The sequence below is a fragment of the Danio rerio genome, chromosome 15 (assembly GCF_052040795.2).
Source record: "Danio rerio strain M-AB ecotype USA chromosome 15, GRCz13ab, whole genome shotgun sequence".
In the NCBI taxonomy this organism is placed as follows: Eukaryota; Metazoa; Chordata; class Actinopteri; order Cypriniformes; family Danionidae; genus Danio; species Danio rerio.
In genome coordinates this window covers 748,864-770,579 of record NC_141035.1, presented here as the reverse complement: position 1 = coordinate 770,579, position 21,716 = coordinate 748,864, and the positions used below count along the sequence as shown (strand labels likewise).

The following is a 21,716-nucleotide window of genomic DNA, read 5'->3' as shown; positions in this document are numbered from 1 at the left end:
TGTTTCTGTGTGAAGTTTGCATGTTCTCCTCGTGTTGGCGTGGGTTTCCTCCACAGTCCAAACACATGCACTATAGGGGAATTAAATAAGCTAAAATTGTTCGTAGTGTCTGTGTGTGAATGAGAGTGTATGGTGTTTCCCATTGATGGGTTGCAGCTGGAAGGGCATCTGTTGTGTAAAACATATGCTGGGTAAGTTGGTGGTTCATTCCGCAGTGGCGAACCCCAAGTTAATTAAGGGAATAAGCCGAAAAGAAAATGAATGAACGGAAAGACGATTTCTTAAAAACGGTAAAAATGTGTGAACCCGATCTTGTGTCTCGTCTTGTGGAGTAGGCGTCTCGTCACACCACTATTTAATAGTCATTACGATTTCAGTAGAATTAAAAATCATAAATCCAACATAACGATTTATTTATCAGGTAACACTGTCAATTACACGACTGATCAATAATGAGCCCATTCAAATATAAATAAATGCAGGACAAAATCAGCATGCCACATACAGCGGGGGGCTGTTCCAGAAAGCAGGTTATGTGACATACCCGGGTAAGTTTGAGAGTAAGTAGGTGGATAACCTCAACTTTGGTTCCAAAATCGGAGGTAACTTCTGGGTATGTTAAGTAGCCATAGCAACTTACTCTATGAAGATAACCTGCTCCGGAGCAGGTTATGTTCAGAGAGTAAGTTGCTATGTTTCAGAGTTTGTCTGTTTCAGAGAGTTTACTGAGCATTGCGTGCTCTTTTGATGAGAATATTTATGGATGTGGACACACAGATAAAAGTTTTTTCGTTGTGAGAGGGTTATAAGTGCATAGTTTTTTTCATAACCAAATTCATAATGTTAATGTATTTAACAAAACTTTTTGAAATCAAATGTGACAAACCGCGGGTCTGCGCTTACCATAAAAAACATTCAGTGCAGCTCTTTGTATTCCCGTTAGGGCATTTTAGGCAACTGTACAATGTGGCAGTATGACCACCTGTACAGTATGCCTGGCACTGAACTGTTTTTTACACTTTTGTACAGTTCCTTGGTCATACATTACTGCGTGTCATAACTGAGACGATTCAGAGCACGGGAATAGCGTAGTGGACAGTGCGTCGATAAAGAACAACGGAGCGAGTTCGAATCTCACTTAAAGATCTTGTGTTTTTTCTCTCCTTCTGCACCCTCACATTTTTCTGTATAATATTATAAGTGGCAGCTTTGTCTTTTGTAGGAAAATATATCTTTAATTTAAGATGTAGGACGTCGTTCTTATATATACATTCACGCACACACACCTACATTTTTTTATATAATATTTTTTTCAGGGTTTCTAAATGCTATTGTGTGCATTAATTGCAGCCGGTTTTAAAGCTCCATCAGTCACTAAAGGACACTGATAATATAAAATTTGTCCAAAGTATAAGTGTGCAGGTACAACTTAATTTTCTATCCTTAATCTTTTGGTGTTTTAACTATTAAACTCATTACTGCTTCCACTTACCAGCTCATCACACACCCCACCTCATCACTATGTTGAGGCTAAATGGCTGATTTTCAGGAAGTAATGATTCAAGTGTATAATACAAATATAGTAAAAAAAACTATAAAGCAAATGTTGCTTAACACAATGTTTATTTTTATTATATTTGTATTATAAAATAGAATCATTACTGGGCACTACATTGTTACTTGCTGGAGGACAAAAGATACCCTTTTCTGCCTTATACGATGACACCCTACCTGCAGCCTGACCCAGAGGAAATCTCAGTGACCCAAGCAGACAAAACAGATGGAAGAGTGCTAAAAATATAATTAGTCAAAAAACTATGTTTAATCAAATAGTTTGGTCTGTTCATTTCTTCATTTCCTGAAATAAAATGAATGATTTTGTACACTGCTTTATACACGCACCTTTCAACGTGTAACATATTTTTCATATACATTTCTCACCTTAAGGTGATGCTCATGTGACTTTATCTTTGAAGATGGACCTTATACAGCTACTTTAGAATTTAAATATGTAGATAAAAGGTTTTGTGAACCAAGAGTAATATTCAAATATGGAAAAGTGCAGAAAATTCTTACACTGCTTGTTAGTTGAGGCAGAAGGAACTTCGTCTGCATGCAAAATAAAAAGAACCTAAAGCTATCTGACAACAATCACTTACAACAGTGACAGAGTGTGTGGTTTAAGTCAAAAACTCAACCACTGAAAAGCCTTTATTATAGGAGACAGCAGTTAGACAGGCCTCTTTCTATTAGCTGCATGTCAGAAAGAATATTCTAGAGTGTTAAATACAGAGCTCCAGTAATTAAATATTACCTTTTATGATAATGTTTCTGTGTTTAATGACTTTGGACAGAGTTCTAGCTCCAGAAAGATTACAATTTCTATAAGCCTTATTAGTCAATACACATATTGTGGCCTTAAGAAATTAATGGCAAGAAAAATAAATGCATGAATGGTTACACAACATACTCAAAAAGGATGTTAAAGAGTAGTTTAATTTATCATTACAATAAAATGGAGGGTGGCATGTGTAATTTAATGAACTAATAAATTTTCTTATTATTTATTTTTTATTTTCTTATCTATTTATTATTCTATATTTCATTCCTTCGTTGAAGCAGATCTGTAATCTCTGTGTTTAAAACCTCCAGCTCTGCCTCTGTAAAGTGTGTTGCCCTTTTTTTCCTCACCGTGACTTTCTATGGTGACTCGTGAATTCGGCGATCTACTGAAAATGCCTTCAGGTGTGTGCCGTGCACGCGCATTAACCCGCGGTTATCTTCAGGAGGTTGATTTAACTAACTCTTGTCACCTGTTTTGGAACCAACATACTCGCGGTAAGCAGGTTTTGGGTAAATCAACCGAGAGTTTAGGTTTTAGCAGATGGTAAGTTAACACAGCTTTCTGGAATACCCCCCAGGTGCTTCATCAGTGCTTCACAGAATGAAAACATTTAATACCAAAATCAGTAAAAGGAAGAAAGGTGAGGTTATATCACTCGCTAAGAGCTCTAATAGCTGGAGGAATCTTTCCCCTCTCTCCTTCAGTTTCCATCACCTCTCTCCATCACATCTCCTCCATTGTGCACATCTCTCTCTCTGCTTCCTCATTACAGAGGATGAAGCAATGATGGGGTAATGGAGGCTCTGCTCAATACTGCCTCTCACATGATGCCTCTCTCCGTCCTCAGAGCTCATGGACATTAAAGTTAATACAAAAATGTAAAAGCAAACCACCAATTAATAACTATAAAAGTTCATAGACAATCTTTATGGTGTCTCGAGAAAGCCTCGTCTGAAAGTGTGACGTAGATTTAAAGTTTAAATAACTGAAGTAGTTTAAGAGGTTTGAAACAGCTATGACTACATACAGGTGAGCAGGTTTCTAATATGGATTTGTATGTTTCTTGCTAGGCTGTCGATAGGAGGTTGTGAGTGGTTGCTAAGTGGCTGCTAGAGTGTTCTGAGTGGTTGCTAAGTGGCTGCTAGAGTGTTCTGAGTGGTTGCTTAGGCGTTGCTAGGCAGTTGATAGGGTGTTCTGAGTGGTTCCTAAGGCGTTGTTAGGGTGTTTTGACCGGTTGTGCAGGCATTGCTAGGCGGTTGCTAAGGTGTCCTGAGTGGTTGCTAGGCAGTTGTTAAGGTGTTGCTAGGTGGTTGCTAGGCTGTTTCAGGTAGTTGTTAAGGTGTTGCTTGGCAATTGATAGGGTGTTCTGAGTGGTTGCTAAGGCGTTGCTTGGGTGTTTTGACTGGTTGTTCAGGCATTGCTAGGTGGTTGCTAAGGTGTTCTGAGTGGTTGCTAGGCATTTGCTAAGGTGTTGATAGGGTGTTTTAGGTAGTTGTTAAGGTGTTGCGAGGAGGTTGTTAAGGTGTTGCTAGGCAGTTGCTAGGGTGTTCTGAGTAGTTGCTAAGACGTTGCTACAGTGTTTTAGGTGGTTGCTAAGATGTTGCTAGGTAGTTGCTAAGAGCGTTGCTTTGAGTGGTTGCTAAGGCATTGCTAGGTGGTTGCTAAGGTGTTTTAGGTCTTTGCTAAGGTGTTGCGAAGTTGTTGCTAGTGGGTTTTGAGTGGTTGTTAGGCGGTTGCTCAGGTGTTGCTAGGTAGTTGCGAAGGTGTTGCTAGGGTGTTCTGAGTGGTTGCTAGGTGGTTGCTAATGTGTTGCTATGGGGTTGCTAATGTGTTGCTAGGTGGTTGCTAAGGTGTTGCTAGGTGGTTCTTAGGGTTTTCTGAGTGGTTGCTAGGTAATTTCTAAGGTATTGCGATTGGTTGCTAGGCAGTTGGTAAGGTGTTCTAAGTGGTTGCTAGGTGGTTGCTAAAGCATTGCTTCGTGGTTGCTAAGGTGTTGCTAGGCGGTTGGTAAGGTGTTCTGGGTCATTGCTAAGGTGTTGCTAGCTGGTTGCTAAGTTGTTGCTAGGCGCTTGGTAGGGTGTTCTGAGTGGTTGCTAAGGTGTTCTAGGTCACCGCTAAGGTGTTGCTAGGTGGTTGCTAGGGTGTCCTGAGTAGTTGTGAAGGTGTTGCAAGGCAGTTACTAAAGTGTTCTAGGTTGTTGCTAAGGTGTTGCTGGGCGCTTGCTAAGGTGTTGCTAGGTGGTTGCTAATGTGTTGCTAGGGTGTTCTGTTTGGTTGCTAGGCAGTTGCTAAAGCGTTCCTAGGTAATTGCTAAGGTGTTGCTAGGTGATTGTTCAGACGTTCTAGGTTGTTTCTGGGATATTCGGATTAGTTGCTAGGGTGTCCTGAGCAGTTGCTAAGGTGTTGCTAGGTGGTTGCTTAGGTGTTCTGAGTAGTTGCTAGGCAGTTGCTAACATAAGCTTGGTTTGAGTATGAATTAGCATGTTGCTAGCATGTTTCAAGCATAAATTAATATATTGTTAAAGTCAATGGGACTTTTCCAAATGTTCTGGGACAGTTACCTTAAGTCGAATCAATTGGAGAAGATATAGCAACCTAATTCAGTATAGTTTGGAGGTTTGGAGTTAGTTTGGTGGTTTTAGTATGAACAGTCTAGGAGGAGATGTGTTCTTAAAATAGTCTAAGAAGAAGAAGACGGAAGAATAATAATAAGTTAATGTAGTTTAACAGGATGTTGGCTTCCTCGATCCACCATAATTAATCTGACATGTGACATGAGATTCATCAGCACAGTTTCACTGATGATCCAAGTGAAATGTAAAAGCCAGGATGGAGCGGCTGAGTGAATGTGGTCTGGACTGAGTGGATGAGGCTGACGATGTCGGAGACGCTGTAGAAAGACAGAGTTCCTGCACTGTGATCCACATACACTCCTATTCTACTGCTGGTGTGTTTCACGGGCAGATCAATCTCTGTGCTGCTGTGTGTAAAGCTGCATCTGTCAGAAGAACAGAACAAACTCCAGGACTGATTACTAAAACCAAACCAACACTCTTTATCAGACCCCATCCTGCCGATGCTGTTATAGGACACGGATATGAACACCACACCAGTCCATTCGATCTCCCAGTAGCAGCGTCCACACACACTCTCTCTGCACAGCACCTGCAGATATCCCTCAAATCTGTCTGGATGATCTGGATACGGCTGTTTCTTTCTCACACACGTCACCTTTCTGTTCTCCTCGGACAAAATGAGCCGAGCGTTCGCTGTGATTGGATCCAGTGTGAAAAAACGGGCATCTGAACACAAGAAGAGACACATTTATATCACAAACACACTCATTAATTATAAATATAGTGAATATAGTGTGAGTTCTTATATTATTTATGAGGACACAAACAATTAAATGGGTATCGTCAACATTTCTGAGTTGATGCATTCAAGAGTTTGCAGATATTGGAAGTTTTTTAATGTGTATATGTGTGGTGTGCACATTGATTTTGACATATTCAGGACAAATTTGTGTGATGACATAGTTATAATTACAGGTATTACAAAGAAAAGGTGACTTCGTTCATGTGTGTTTGTGCTTATTTTTGTTGTTTGTACTCTTACATTTGTGTAGTCCTGTTGTAAGCCTGAATTCTCCTCCATGATCCACACTATAAAACACACAGTGTCGTATTTAAACAGTAAACAGACACAAATATAGTTTTTTTGGTAATAATGTTTATTTAAATAAATATGTAATTACTTTCTTGGTATTTTGCAAATGTTATTTTGCTAGACACCCAGCGTCAAACTATTTTAAGAGGTTCAAACCCTCCGGATAATTCCCTTGGTTGTGGCTGAAGACACCCTTAAGGCTGATTTATACTACTGCGTCAAACGTCTGCATATGCTACGACGTTGACGCATAGCCCTTAGCCGTGGCCGTCGGCGTCACTGACGTGCACCTCTCAAAAAATGTAACTACACGTCGCAACAACACGTAGCGTAAGCTCTGTGATTGTTCGGCTTGGTATCGCTGACGAGTCTGGGCGGGACCGAGAGCCGCGCGAGCGGCGCTAGCCCAAATGGAGCGATTGTTTACAAGTGTGGAGTCCCGTGAAGGAGCTCAGGATGGAAAGTTTTGTTTTGTGTTTACCTCATAGTTAAAGTTGTTGCACGTCTGCCGGTTCCTGCCTCAAAATGAGCGAGTTTGAGCCACTTGTACATCCCGGAAGTGTTCAGGAAAAGCAAAACAGCAGCGAAGAAACTCCACACAGAGGAACATTTACACCTCACTGCCACTAGCATTTTGGAAGAGTTAATACAGACCAACGGAGACAGCGTGCAGAAGTATAAATGCACAGCTACGCGTGTTGCATGCGCTGTGGGTTGCGCCGGTCACTTGACGCAGAAGTATAAACCAGGCTTTACTGTGGCCCCAGAAGGGCATATTTTGTTTGGCCAGGAATGGGGTATTTGCACACAGCCTTTTAATTTCAGTCAGCCTGCCCCAGGGCTGTCATCCCATACATAATGACCTTCACTCCGCCAGGTCACAAGACGGCTGCAGTTTGTTCACTAGCTCACAAGATGGTAAGTGCCAGTCCTCCGCTGGCTTGGAAGATGGTTTCTTGTCCTAAGTTTTGCCCTGTCATAGTTCCAGTCCTGGTTCCTGTTCCTGAAATACCATCATCTAAGTCAGTGGTCACCAAACTTGTTCCTGGAGGGCCGATGTCCTGCAGATTTTCGCTCCAACCCTAATCAAACACACCTGAACAAGCTAATCAAGTTCTTACTAGGTACACTTGAGACACCCAGGCAGGTGTGTTGAGGCAAGTTGGAGCGAAACCCTGCAGGGACACCGGCCCTCCAGGACTGAGATTGGTGACCCCTGATCTAAGTCACAAGAATGGCCACCACCAACTGAGTTGCCAGAGTTGCTGCCACCACCAGAGCTGTTACTGCCAGAGCTGCCACCACAACCTCCAGAGCTCCCAGATCCTCCGTCACAGCCAGAGCTCCCAGATCCTCCGTCACTGCCAGAGCTCCCAGATCCTCCGTCACTGCCAGAGCTGCTTGATCCTCCACCACTGCAAGATTCTCCAGGGGTGCCAGATCTGGATGGATGGCTTCCGCCAGATCCACCAGAGTTCCGCAATTGGCCACAGCAACCACCTGAGTCTCGCGAATGGCTGCCATTTCCCAGAGCCACTAGAGCGGTGTGACTTCCCAGAGCTGTGTGTTTCCAGACTCGCCAGAGCCGTGTGACTTCCCAGAGCCATGTGACTTCTAAGTGGCTCCTGAACCAAATCCTTCTGACCCATTGGCGTTAAATGAACTGCCCGTGCCTCCTGAACCAAAGCCTCCTAACCCACTGGGGTTAAATTAACTGCCGGTGCTTCCTGAAACAGAGCCTCCTAACCCACTGTGGATGTATGACCTACCTACCTACCGCAGCTCCACCCTTCGGCCCTTTGACCAATCACCTGTGTATTGACCACTACTCAGGACTGCCTCTGTACCCCTGTTTGCTTCTGTGTTGATCTGCACCTTCCTTCTCAGCGTCCCTCTTGACATTACACACTAAGGCTGCAAATTTAGCCATTGGCCAGTAGGCTATACTTAAACTGATAAATAAACCAAAGTCAATGAATTATTTCCCTCGCCGGTGTTATCTAATTAAAAGATTGACATTTTACTAACAAAACATGTCTTCTTGACATACCAGAGTCTGCAGTTTGGCTGATTGTGTACATCAGACAGCAGCTTTTCTCCTGAATCTCCTGGATGATTGTAGCTCAGGTCCAGCTCTCTCAGGGTCGAGGTGTTTAAGCTCAGGGCCGAAGACAGAAAACCACAGCCTACCTCGGTCACCATACAGCCTGACAACCTGCAGACACACACAACAACAATTCACATACTGGATGTTATGTTTGACAAAAGCATCAAGTTCGGTACCAATCGCTACTAAAGATTAAAATATATCAATTTCCAGCTAACATTTGAACGATGTTAAGTGCGTACTTAAACATCACTGATTGGTCATTGCATTCGTGTCCTCAACAGAAATGACTGTGATTGGCCATAAAGGTCATCGGTTTACCACTCTTCACTGCTGTTCGCCGAGTGCAAACACATACAGGGACGCACCAGCTAATCAATGTGGTTTTGAAGCGCTCGTGTATGTGCATTTGTGTTTGCACTTAGTGAACATCGATGAAGAGTGGTGAACCGATGACCTTCACGGCCAATCAGAGTCATCTCGGTGTTCACAAATGCCCAAACTAACCTAGCTAAGAGGGCAAACGTGCCAGGTTCCGAGACAAACATCTAGGTGTGAAATCACATTTCAGCCTTCCATAATCCAATAATTGAATGTAAAAAGAAACAAAAATAAAATACCTCAGGATCTCCAGCCTACAGTTTCTTTTCAGTCCATCAGAGAGAAGCTTCACTCCTGAATCCTGCAGGTCATTGTTACTGAGGTCCAGCTCTCTCAGGACAGAGTTTGACAACTCTACAACTGATGATAGACTCTCACAAGACTCAGCAGTGAGATTGCACATAGAAAATCTGCACACGAGAAGAACAAAGAAAATACATTCAAATATAATAATCGCTAAAATAAAATAAAAAAAACAGCACAATATTGGAAAGAGTCCTGAGCCTGAGTGGTGATGATGATGATGATGATGATGATGATGAATGACATAGTAAATTAAACAATGTTAATATGAGGTCCAGGGTTGCAAACACACATCTTTTTCAATTTGAAGTTAAACCATTTTTACTGTAACATTTCCAGACCAGTTCAGCAAAGATTAAAATATACACTGTATTGCTGAAGATGTGGGTTGGTCATTTGGCTTGTGCTCTTTGGTTTTATTAAAAATCAAGATGTCTCAAAAAAGTTCACAAATCCATCTGCTTTATTTTAGGTTAACATATTTTACAATGTCCTAAATTGTATTAGGTGAATCAATGCACATATGTTGAAACAGTTTAAGTTAGTATTTTAATTTCTTTAGTTTTTTTTCAACTATTGTGTCATGAAGGATTTAAATGTATTAATTATAGCCAAGGTGTGACTTTAATTGGGGACTAGTTTGGGATGGGTTTGTTTGCATTCTGTACAGAGATCCTGTGTTCTATTCTCTAATTGAGGACAGTTCAACTGTCTCCTTCCACCCAGATACGTATCCTTAAGGCTCCAACACGCCGGGACGCTTTTTGCGTTTATCGTCAGCAGTTTACAAGATGTTTTTCCAGATTCAAACACAAGCGATTTTCACTGGCGTCAAGCAGAAGAGTATGCAAAATCACTCCTTGACCTTAGATGGTGCTACGCAACTTTAAGCTTCTGACAAACGCTTATAACACAGCAGAAGAGAAGGAGAGGAAGTTCACACGGATGTTGTTAAATTCACTGGTGACTTGAACAAGCATAGATGGTTCAAGCAGCAGCTCCAGCTCTAGCGATGAAGAAATGATTGTTCACTAGAGCAATGAGCAGCTAAACGTTCACATCGCCTCTGGGCATCTTCTTCAATGTGCGCTCGCATTGACAGTTTTGCGCTTGAGCGCCTCCAAGTGCTGTTTACTGTAACTTCAGCAGCTCCGTGCACGTGAACAAAAGGGACAACCTGATTGATGGAGAAGGTTTTGACGTCGCGCATCTAAACAAAAAAAAACGAGCATGAGGCGTTTTTTTTTTTTTAAATGACGCTTTGCGCATTGGTGTGCACGATCACATTGACGCCCTTTATTTAGTCACGAGGCGTGAAGCATCGACGGAAAACGCGAGCAAAAAACGTCTCGTGTGCACAGGCCTTTAGGGTGCTCTTTGATGCACGGCTCTGTTTAACTCCCACTTCAAACACTTAACAAACACTGCCTTCTTTCATCTCTGCAGTATTGCACAGATTAGACCATATCTCTCACGACTTAATGCAGAGAGGCTAATCCATGCCTTTATCACATCAGGTCTTGATTAATGTAATTCACTTTTTTGGGGGGGGGTTACCTACAAGTTCTCTCAGAAGATTACAGTACATACAAAGTTCCGCTGCACAGGTTCTGACGCACACATCATCACGTCACCAAAATAATCCTGTACTTCAACAATTACACTGGCTTCCTATTAAGGCACGGATTGATTTTAAGACCTTGATTTAAACCTTTAAAGCAGTGCATGGGCTAGCACCTGGTTACATCTGTGACCTGGTGACTCTTTCCACCCCAGCCCGCAGTCTTCGTTTTGCATCGGGACTTACCCTGCATCAGCCACTCTGTAAATTCAAGACCATGGGTGGAAGGGCTTTCTCATACAGTGTGCCCTAAGCTGTGGAATGCACTACCCATCAGCATTAGGAATGCCACTTCTCTGGACTGTTTAAAGACTCACTTTTTTAGCATTGCTTTTAGCTTAGGCTGATCGATTTGTTAACTTTTTATTCTATCTTATGGTTAATATTTTTATTGTTTCATTACATCTTTTTAATGTTGTGCTGTTCTGCTTGCCTTGTTAGTATCTTCCCTTGAAGCGCTTTGAGACTAGGAAAAGCGCATTACAAATAAAATGTATTAATATTCGTAATTAGCTTAAGAATCAATAAAACTGTTAAAAAAACACAGTTAAAGCAATGAAAAAAGAAAAAAAAGGGAAATTCAAACCTCAGTCTCTCCAGTTTACAGTTAAGACTCTTCAATGCAACAGAAAGAAGCTTTACTCCAGAATCTTTAAGCATATTGTTACTCATATCCAGCTCTCTCAGGACAGAGTTTGATGATTGCAGAGCTGAAGACAAGCTTTCACAGGACTGATCAGTGAGACCACATCCACACAGCCTGTGTAAAGAACAAAAACAATCAGTGACAATAAAGGGGACCCTTTTTTACAAGGTGTAAAATAAGTCTCTGATGTCCACATATCTGAATGTAACTGTCAAACCTTAGTATGTTCAGTTGACAGTGTGAACTCTTCAGTCCATCGGAGAGCAGCTTCACTCCTGAATCCTGCAGATGATTGTTACTGAGCTCCAGCTCTGTCAGATAAGAGTCTGATGATTGTAGAGCTGAAGATATGGTTTGAAAGGACGTTTCATCCAGACCACAGCCGTTAAATCTGACAAAGCACAATGTTTACTCAGATTTACTTAAATGCTTCTGCAAAACAGACTTTGGGTCTCATTCACTAATCATTTTTGTATTTATGCGCTCACAATATTTTGTGAAAATGTCCAAATGCACATTTCACACAAACGTTTGCACATGATTAGTAACTGAGACCAAGTGTATCCTTAATATTTAAGCCCCCGGTATACACTTACTGGCCACTTTATTAGGTACACCGGTCCAACTGCTTGTTACCGCAAATTTCTTATCAGCCAATCACAGGGCAGCATCTCAATGCTTTTCGACATGTAGACATGGTCAAGACGGTCTGCTGCAGTTCAAAGCGAGCATCAGAATGGGGAAGAAAAGGGATTTAAGTGATTTTGAACGTGGCATGGTTGTTGGTGTCAGACGGGCTGCTCTGAGTATTTCAGAAATTTCTGCTACTGGGGTTTTCACGCACAACCATCTCTAGGCTTTCAGAGAATGGTCTGAAAAAGAGGGAATATCCAGTGAGCGGCAGTTCTGTGGGCGCAAATGCCTTGTTGATGGTTAGAGGAGAATGGCCAGACTGGTTCCAGCTGATAGAAAGGCAACAGTAACTCAAATAAGAACTCGTTACAACCGAGCTCTGCAGAAGAACATCTCTGAACACACAACACGTCCAACCTTGAGGCGGATGGGCTACAGCAGAAGACGACCACACCGGGTGCCGCTCCTGTCAGCTAAGAACAGGAAACTGGAGAAACGTCGCCTGCTCTGATGAGTCTCCATTTCTGCTGACACATTCGGATGCTCTGCTCACAATTTGGCTTCAACAACTTGAAAGCATGGATCCATCCTGCCTTGTATCAGCGGTTCAGGCTGGTGGTGGTGGTGTAATGGTGTGGGGGAGATTTTCTTTGGGTCCATTAGTACCAATTGAGCATCAACGCCACAGCCTACCTGAGTATTGCTGCTGACCATGTCCATCCCTTTATGAGCACAGTGTCTCCATCTTCTGATGGCTACTTCCAGCAGGATAACGCAGCATGTCATAAAGCTCAAACATCTCAGACTGGTGTACATGACGATGAGTTCAATGTACTCAAATGGCCTCCACAGTCACCAGAGCTCAATCCAATATGGGAGACTGGCATCATGGATGTGCAGCCGACAAATCTACATCAACTGTGTGATGCTATCATGTCAATATGGAGCAAAATCTCTGAGGAAAATTTCCAGTAGCTTGTTGAATCTCTGCCACGAAGGATTAAGGCAGATCTGAAGACAAAAGGGGTCCAACCCGGAACCAGTAAGGTGTACCTAATAAAGTGGCGGGTGAGTGTATTTCACAGTGTAATTTGATCTTGTTTTCTGATCAAATAGCTAAGAGTAGCTGTGTTTCTGACCAAAGACACTAATTAAATTTATGCACAAAACTGGAATGTCACATACATATTAAACATAAAAGATTTGAGTCAAATCTAATGAGTCAAAGAGAACAGTGTCTTTTTCTTGTATAATAAATTACTTGTGCCTCAAAAATAATGCAATGAACACGTGCTGGAGCAGCGGTCACCAATCTCGGTCCTGGAGGGCCGATGTCCCTACAGGGTTTAGCTCCAACTTGCCTCAACACACCTGCCTGGATGTTTCAAGTTGACCTAGTAAGACTTTGATTAGCTTGTTCAGGTGTGTTTTATTAGGGTTGGAGCGAAAATCTGCAGGACACCGGCCCTCCAGGAACAAGTTTGGTGACCACTGTGCTGGAGTCTGGAGTCATAAGACACTCTTTGGGATTACAGGTGTTAAGGACAGTCCTGGAGGTAATAATAACATTAGTGAACCACACACTCATTTTTATCATCACATGATTTCTTATAACCAGAGTTTAACGCCAGTACACAGTGTTGTACCAGAACATGCCAGATCCGGCATCTCTGAAATCTGATCCGGCACCTTATTTTATCAATCTCCCTCCTTAACCGCTCTCCTCCCCATCCGCTGTTCACTTTCACTTTCTTCCCCGACTACCCAACCCTCTTCAATTTTGTCCACGACGCCCCTTCACCAACCAACCTCCAACCTCAAAATGTGCTTCAAAATGTGCATAGAACTAGTTGGATGTAAACAGCTAGTGAAATTACTCACAGCGCTTTTCTGCAGCACCTAACCGCTGGGACGAGTTTCCTGTAGTTTTCCTGTGATGATGTGAATCTCTTTGGGTTGAGCTCGTCCAGCTCCTTCTCTGACATCAGCACTATGTAGGTCAGCACTGTGCACATTGAAGACGAGAGTTCTTTGCTTGGACGTCTATCTGAATTGAGGCTTCTCTGGATTTCCTCGTATAACGAGTGATCCTTGAGCTCAAGCAGGCAGAAAAATAGGTTGACTGAACAATCGCATGAGATGTTCTTGTTTTGCAAATGTTTAAAGTGCGGACTTATTTTTTTGATGCTCCTCGTGGTGTCTATAACGTGCGAGAACAGGCCTTTGAGCAGATTTTGACTGGACTCCAGCGAAATGCCAAGCAGAAACCGCAGGAACAGGTCCAGATGTCCTCGCTTACTGCGCATTGCTTTGTCAGTGGCCCTCTTGATTAAGTCATGAAACTTGACTTTCCTGAACGTCTTTTTAAAGAGGAACTGAAGCTCTCGTGGTGTATTTTGTGAACTTTCAAAGAAAAAAGTAAGCTCATGGGTGTTCCTGTTTAGAAAGCAGAAGAACACATACACCGCAGCCAGAAACTCTTGAACACTCAGATGTACAAAGTAGAAAACCTTTGCTTCATGAAGACCATGTTCCACCTTAAAGATCTCTGCGATCATTCCCGTGAACTCTACATTCACATCAATACCACAATCCTTCAGATCCTGCTCATAAAACACAACATTTTCCTTCTTCAGCTGTTCAAACGCTAGCTTGGCTAGTTTCAGAATCACTTCTCTGTTTGCTTCCAAGAGCTTGGCGTATTCTCTTTCTTCTTCAGGATCGTACTTCTGGCTCTTCATGTTCATCTGTATCAGCAGGAAGTGGATGTACATTTCAGTGAGTGTTGTGCCGATGCTTTCGATATTCCTCTGGAGGATATCCTGAAGAACGGTGGCCGTGATCCAGCAGAACACAGGAATGTGGCACATGATGTAGAGACTACGAGATGTCTTAATGTGGGAGATGATTTTGGAGGCCTGAGTCTCATCTGCGATTCTATTTCTAAAATACTTCTCCTTCTGTTGATCGGTGAATCCTTGCACCTCTGTGAACAATCCTACATATCGAGGGGGGATCTGATTGGCTGCTGCAGGTCGCGAGGTCACCCAGACAAGAGCCGACGGAAGCAGATTGCCTTTGACTAGACTTGTAAACAGCATGTCCACGGATGATCTTTCCTCAACGTTGTTCAGTGTTCTGCTTTTGAAATTTAAAGGCAGGCGACTCTCATCGAGTCCATCAAATATAAATGCTAGATTGCACTGCTGAAACATCACCGACGTCTCCAGCTCCTTCAGTTCAGGATAAAATTTCAGCAGAAACTCGTGGAGATTGAAATCTTCGTTTGTCATTAAATTAATTTCACGGAATGGAAGCAGGAACACGCAGTGTATGTCATGATTGGTTTGTCCTTCAGCCCAGTCCAGGATGAACTTGCGCACAGAGACGGTTTTTCCGATGCCAGCGATGCCCTTGGTCAGCACAGTGTTTTTCTCCGATTTTGCCTTCAGTTCAGCAAATATATCCTTGCATCTGATTGATCTGAGTGAAGCCTTTTTTTTCTTGAAAGCATCGTCGATCTTCAGAATCTCATGTTCCTGGTTGACATCTTGCATATCTCCTTCTGCGATGAAGAGTTCTGTGTAAAAAGCCTTGAAATGTTCTGCATTTTCCTTTGTGCAGTCTAAGATACAGTCCACTTTCTTCTTCATGTAGGTTCTGTGAGTCTCCAAGATTTTCTGCAGCTTCAAATCATCTGTTATAAAGAACATAAAATATGAGGGGAAGCAAACACATGATTAATAAACGACAACAACAAAGCATTGGCATCAAATTTTATTCAACATATTGAACTAAATTGCTGTTTAAGTGTGGTCTATTTCAGTCATTTTCTTGTTACTTAGTCCCTTTATTAATCTGGGGTCGCCACAGCGGAATGAACTGCCAACTTATGCAGCACATTTTTACGCAGCGGATGCCCTTTTAGCTGCAACCCATCTCTGGGAAACATCCATACACACATTCACACACACACTCATACACTACAGACACTTTAGCCTACCCAATTCACCTGTACTGCATGTCTTTGGACTGTGGGGGAAACCGGAGCACCCGAAGGAAACCCACGCGAATGCAGGGAGAACATTCAAACTCCACACAGAAACGTCAACTGAGCCAAGGATCAAACCAGCGACCTTCTTGCTGTGAGGCGACAGCACTACATACTGCGCCACTGCCTTGCCCTTTGGTTTATTTATTAACTAACTTCGAGAGGATCACGTGCTTATGATTGAACAGCTGGTACCGCATCAGCTCCATATATTGCACCAATCAGATGAATACTGACACTATAAATAACCAGAGTTTTCCAATTCAGTCATCTTTGTCTTGAAGAATCCCCCCTTCCACCCCTACCCCTCCTCTTCTCCTGATAGGGCAGCACGGCGGCCCAGTGGTTAGCACTGTTGCCTCACAGCAAGAACCTGGTTTGGCCACTCACCAGGCCGATTGGTGTTTCTGTGCGAAGTTTACATGTTCTCCCCATGCCTGCGTGGGTTTTCCCCAGTTTCCTTCCACTGTCTAAAGACATATACCTTAAGTAAATTCACTACTCCAAAGTAGCATCTTAAGACAAACTCTTCCCTGCTGAAAAATCTAGCTTAAACCAGCCTAGGCTGGTTGACCAGCCTGGTTTTATAGGGGTTTTGCTATTTTTTGCCTGGTTTAAGCTGGACATAGCTGGTTTTGGCTGGGTTCCCAGCCTGGCTAGGCTGGTAAAGCTGGTTTTAGCTGGTCATCTCCCAGCCTGACCAGCTAAGACCAGGCTGGAAATGGCCAAAACCCCTCTAAAACCTGCCTAGGCTGGTTTAAGGTGGATTTTTCAGCAGGGAAGAGTTTGTCTTAAGATGCTACTTTGGAGTATTGAATTTACTTAAGGTGTATGTCTTTGGACGGTGGAAGGAAACTGGGAAAAACCCACGCAAGCACGGGGAGAACATGTAAACTATGCACAGAAACACCAATCGGCCTGGTGAGTGGCTGAACCAGCTAGGTTCTTGCTGTGAGGCAACAGTGCTAACCACTGGGCCACCGTGCCGCCCTATCAGGGGAAGAGGAGGAGTAGGGGTGGAAGGGGGGATTCTTCAAGACAAAGATGACTGAATTGGAAAACTCTGGTTATTTATAGTGTGAACGAGCTAATCAAGGTCTTACTAGGTATACTTGAAACACCCAGGCAGGTGTGTTGAGGCAAGTTGGAGCTAAACCCCTACAGGGCACCGGACCTCCAGGAACGAGATTGGTGACCCCTGATCTACATTATTCACATTAAGCCTTTTTCAGTGTAAAACCACCTCAAGCAACCATAAAACCTATTTTATGAATTAAAGTATTTGATAAAAATGTTGTCGTTTCCTTCACTTGTTTCTCATGCGATTCTTCAAAATGACCATTAATCCTGAGTGATGGAAACCAAGCTATAAACATGAACAGATGCCAATGGGGGAAATAACAATATGTTCATGTCTGTTGATGTTAGTTATTGTCTAACGGTGCAATGTAAACTATCCTTAAGAGAATATGACTTTTGGCACCTTGTTTTTCTGTGTGTTTGTCCGCTGTCTTTGGATATTTTTGTGGTTCTGTGAAGAGAGACAAAAAGAGAAAACATGAAGCCTTTTTTTTAAATACCACATAAGTTTCATATTTACAATCACATGTTAAAATCAGGTGCTCTAGCTGTATATAGCCAAATGGTTGTTACTTTTCTTACTATGCAAAGTATAAATAGTGAAAACTCATGAAAAGACTTAAAATCTAGGACATAACAATTCGGTCAGTTTTGCAGACCCTTTAATGACTGAGAGGGATTCGAAAGGGATTAAAAAAAAAAATCTTATTATTATATGAACTTTAATAGGCAAAACATTCAGTCAATGAGCATTGATTTCAAGGCCAATATAGGCTCATTTTTAAAATGTCCCCTTATATACATTTCTGGAGAGATTTTTGTAGTCAAAGAAATGTTTGGCTGCATTTCGTCTTTGAAACGAACGCTACGGGGCGGTATGACGCTATTCCTTTTGCGCTTATGTAATCCCGCCGGTCCTACGTCACCCAACTCGCTCTGAGCTGGTATCGTACCGTAGACCTTCCGCATGGGAGTCGGTTGCTCTAACAAGGAGGCTAAAGACCATGGCCTCTATCTGTCGCTAGAGCACCTTTAGAGGTCAGAGGAATGAGGTTTACCTGCACAGCACTTCACTAGCTGGCCTCCGTTACACTCACCAGCTAACCGCTTACCTCTGTATGGAAGACTTTTCTGTGTTTACCAGTTTGTCCAGTGGCTTGTCGCGTACGTCTGAAGATTTGAGACACAGAGAGGAGTTGACCGTGACGACAGGCTTTGAGTCTGACGAAGAACGATTCAATAAAGCAATCAGTCAGTCAAAAGTGGCCTCTGGTGGATTTATGCGAGAAGAACAGGCGTGATTGACATTGATGGGTCTGCCCTAACCCAACTTCCACTCTAAATTGTGTGCTGATGCCCATTTCCCAAAAGGGCTGGATTATGATAGATTAGAGAAGTCAACAGTTTGTTGTCTCTGCATTGTTTGAGGTGACTACATCTTGAGCAAATGGTAACGGATGTAGAATGATGATGGGTATGTGGCACAGAGGACCATCTCATCAATGGTGATAGATCGAACAGCTGTGTCAACAGCCAAGGAGCAACTTCATTACCATCTAAAGGCAAGTATAAAGGCAACATCTAAAACAGTATAAAGGTTTGTGTTTAATATCCAGGATTCATTCTGACTCTAAAACCAGGATACTGCAGTGCACTTTGAGACTGCTATGCTGAATAAACATCTTCATTAAGATTTTCTGTCATCCTAATTTTTTCTTACAGGTCTCTGGCGGATTTGCAAAAAACGTAGCTCCGGGGACTTATTTGGCACTCTCCAGAAATGTATATAGGAGTACGTATTCAGAATGAGCCTGGGTTGAACAAAGCAGTGTGTGTCTCAATAAGCAGAGTTCTAGAGATAGTACCATTTCCTGCAGAGTTCAAACAGTAATTGAAGGTTACTGGCCCTGTAATGTTGTTTCCATTGAGTAAAGGAGCAATCACTGTTGCTTCTTTTTCAGCTCTCAGATCAGCATTGATTCCACTGTTACCACTGCTGCCCATCTGGACTGGAATACAAGCAGGCATTACTGACATGTCTTGAATGACAGTTTTAACATTCTGACTTACATTTCCGCTTTCTTTCCTCCAGCTTACCCAGTGTGTCATTATGCTGTTCATCAGATTCCATTGTCCTTCACTGACTCACTGCTGTCTGACATGTTTCATCAGCTCCTCTGTAAACCTGAACTTTAAAAAAAATAATAATAATGAATGATACATTTCATGTACCGTCTAAAAATGAATGGAAGTGAATGAGAGTGTACGTCTTAAGGGCCAATAGGGCCAATAAGATTTACTTTATGACATTATGTTTGGATTTGGTTTCTTTTTCTGTGGCAACCCCTCACGAATGACTGCAGCTAAAACAGAAACCAAAACCAAACATAAATTTTTCTAAAGCCTGGTTTATACTTCTGAGTTGAGTGATTGGCGTGACCCATGGCGCCTGCCTTGCGCGTTACTGTGCATTTATACTTCTGCTGCTGTTTGTGTTGATCTGCAATAACACTTCTGAAACACTAGCTGGCAGTAGGTGTTTATGTTCCTCTGTGTCGAGTTTCTTCGCTGGTGTTTTGTTTTTTCTGAACGCTACCTCAATGTACAAGTAGCTAAAACTCATTCAGTCATTCAGAGGCGGGAATCGGAGTACGTACAACCCTAATTATAGTCACAAACAAAAATTTCCATTTGGAGCTCCTTCATGGGACTCAACGATTGTAAACACTCGCTCCAACAGGTTTGCACGGCTCCTACACCCGCACACATTCATTAGCGCTACCAAGTCGGCCAATCAAAGAGCTTGTGGCACATCTTTTGGGAAGTGCGTATCAGCTACTGCCAAGCGGTGTTGGCAGATTGGGTAATTTCCCGCCCAATTTGGCGGTTTTGAATTGGGGTAAAAAAAATGCATTGGCAGGTTGACAAAATTTAGGCTGTTTTGAAACGTAACTTTTATATGCAACTTATTTAACAAAACATAACTGTGTGCTCCTGCTCTATTAAGTTAGCAGTGACTAGTGCCTCAAAGTCAAAGTCTGACTCCCCGGACAAATCTGACTCCCTTTTGTGTACATGCACATCACACAGCGCCTGCAGTTAACCTTACAGCCGTTTATCTGGACACTTTTATCGATTATTCTTTCCACAATTGACAGCAGGAACAAAGAAGCTTTGTCTGATTGACAAGCAGCACCTAATTATGTCCAAAAGAATTTAAAGCGCTAAACAGGATGAATAAAGAAGTGCTGAGCCGAAAGGCAAAGCTTTCGATTTACCAGTCAACCTACGTTCCCACTCTATGGTCATGAGATTGGAAGTCATGACTGAAAGGACAAGATCTCAGATACGAGCGGCTGAAATGAGTTTCCTTTGCAGGGTGGTAGGGTGCACCCTTATAGACAAGGTGAGGAGCTCTGTCACCCGAGAGGAGCTTGGTGAGAGCCGCTGCCCCTCTACATCGAGAGAAGTCAGCTGAGGTGTTCATCTGTTTCGGATGCCTCCTGGACGCCTACAGGGAGGTGTTCTAGGCATGTGTGGTAGACCCAGGACACGCTGGAGGGACTATTTCTCTCGGCTGGCCTGGGAACACCTCAGGATCTCCCAGATGAGCTGCAGGAAGTGTCTGGTGTGAGGGTAGTCTGGTAGACACGCTGCCCCCGCGACCCGGCCCCAAAAAAGCGGACAAAAATAAGAGGAGATGAGATGCTTCCCTACAGAATCGTTCAAATCGATCTAAAATTATGAATTCTTCACAAGCTCTTTAAGTCATCTGGTGAAATTGGATTTATTTCACAATATGAATCGCAGTAAATGAAAACATTGCAATGTCCGTTTTTCCAATATCGGGCAGCCCTAAATCAAAACATACTAAAGTTGCAGAGTGATGCTTTAATACGCCATAGAAGAACTGAGAACAGTTAATAAATACGGTCGAGTATTTCACAGTAAAACACAAAGAAACACTGTTATTTCACACAATATGACAACAATATCAGATTGTGCCGCTTTCTGTTTTACGTTAACAAGAACAAACCTGAAACCATGAGCTGAAAATCATCAACATAACACCGCGCTGAAACTGTAAACTCAAGATGATCAATGATAATGTACATTTAAAGATGAAAACAACACAAGGAAGATTGAATTCTCACCTAAATTACACTGGTAGGTCTGTTTATTGGTTCCTCAGAAGACGCTGTGTCAAACAGCAGTTGTGAAATCGTTTTTATTTCAGCAGAAAAAGTGAAACCAAGTTTTCAGGAAGAGGTGTGAGAATCGAGGAGGAGGAGGATCACCAGACTCATAAACATGTTGGCATGTGGGGGATTTCCATATTTATACTGACCAAACGAAACAAAGCTGATCCCCATACTGCTAAAAATCTAAGGTTTTACCCTAGAACTCACTCATTTTATTTTCAGCTGAGTCCCTTTATTAATCTGGGGTCGCCACAGTGGAATGAACCACCAACTTATCCAGCATATGTTTTACACAGAGGATGCCCTTTCAGCTGCATCCCATCACTGGGAAACATCCATATACACCCATTCCCACACTACACACTAAACCCACGCCAACGCAGAGAGAACATGCAAACTCCACACAGAAATGCCAACTGACCCAGCCAGTGGACTCAAATCAGCATCCTGCTTGCTGAGAAACAAAAGTGCTAACCACTGAGCCACCGTGCCTTCAAGCAGGGATCAATTAAACATTAAAAAACATTACCAGGCGACACAGAGGAGCAGTAGGTAGTGCTGTCGCCTCACAGCAAGAAGGTCGCTGGTTCGAACCTCAGCTCAGTTGGCGTTTCTGTGTTTGCATGTTTCCTCCGGGAGCTCCGGTTTCCCCCACAGTCCAAAGACATGCGGTACAGGTG

The 21,716-nt window shown here is 42.7% G+C and overlaps 1 protein-coding gene across 6 annotated transcripts; it reads right to left on the bottom strand.

The window, feature by feature from the left end:
• Nucleotides 1-396: 396 nt before the first annotated feature.
• Nucleotides 397-21,036, bottom strand: si:dkey-7i4.1. Of its 6 annotated transcripts, none has more exons than XM_087282994.1 (12): nt 20,989-21,036; nt 18,932-19,024; nt 18,700-18,843; nt 17,238-17,285; nt 13,585-15,400; nt 11,288-11,461; nt 11,011-11,184; nt 8,740-8,910; nt 8,063-8,227; nt 5,962-6,008; nt 2,926-5,645; nt 397-514 (listed from the first exon to the last, which is right to left on the bottom strand). In XM_087282994.1, exons 2-11 carry the CDS (start codon nt 18,963-18,965, stop codon nt 5,128-5,130), a joined length of 3,291 nt encoding a protein of 1,096 aa, XP_087139120.1. In that variant the 5' UTR covers nt 18,966-19,024; nt 20,989-21,036; the 3' UTR covers nt 397-514; nt 2,926-5,127.
• Between the last annotated feature and the right edge of the window lie 680 nt (nt 21,037-21,716).

Excerpts from the sequence above, each read along its gene's own strand:
- si:dkey-7i4.1 (XM_087282994.1), bottom strand. The coding sequence starts at position 18,965 with ATGGAATCTGATGAACAGCATAATGACACACTGG. Across the intron at positions 6,009-8,062 it reads CAGCCAAACTGCAGACTCTG|TGTGGATCATGGAGGAGAAT; the intron begins GTATGTCAAGAA and ends TGTGTTTTATAG. Across the intron at positions 5,646-5,961 it reads TACAACAGGACTACACAAAT|ATGCCCGTTTTTTCACACTG; the intron begins GTAAGAGTACAA and ends TCTTGTGTTCAG.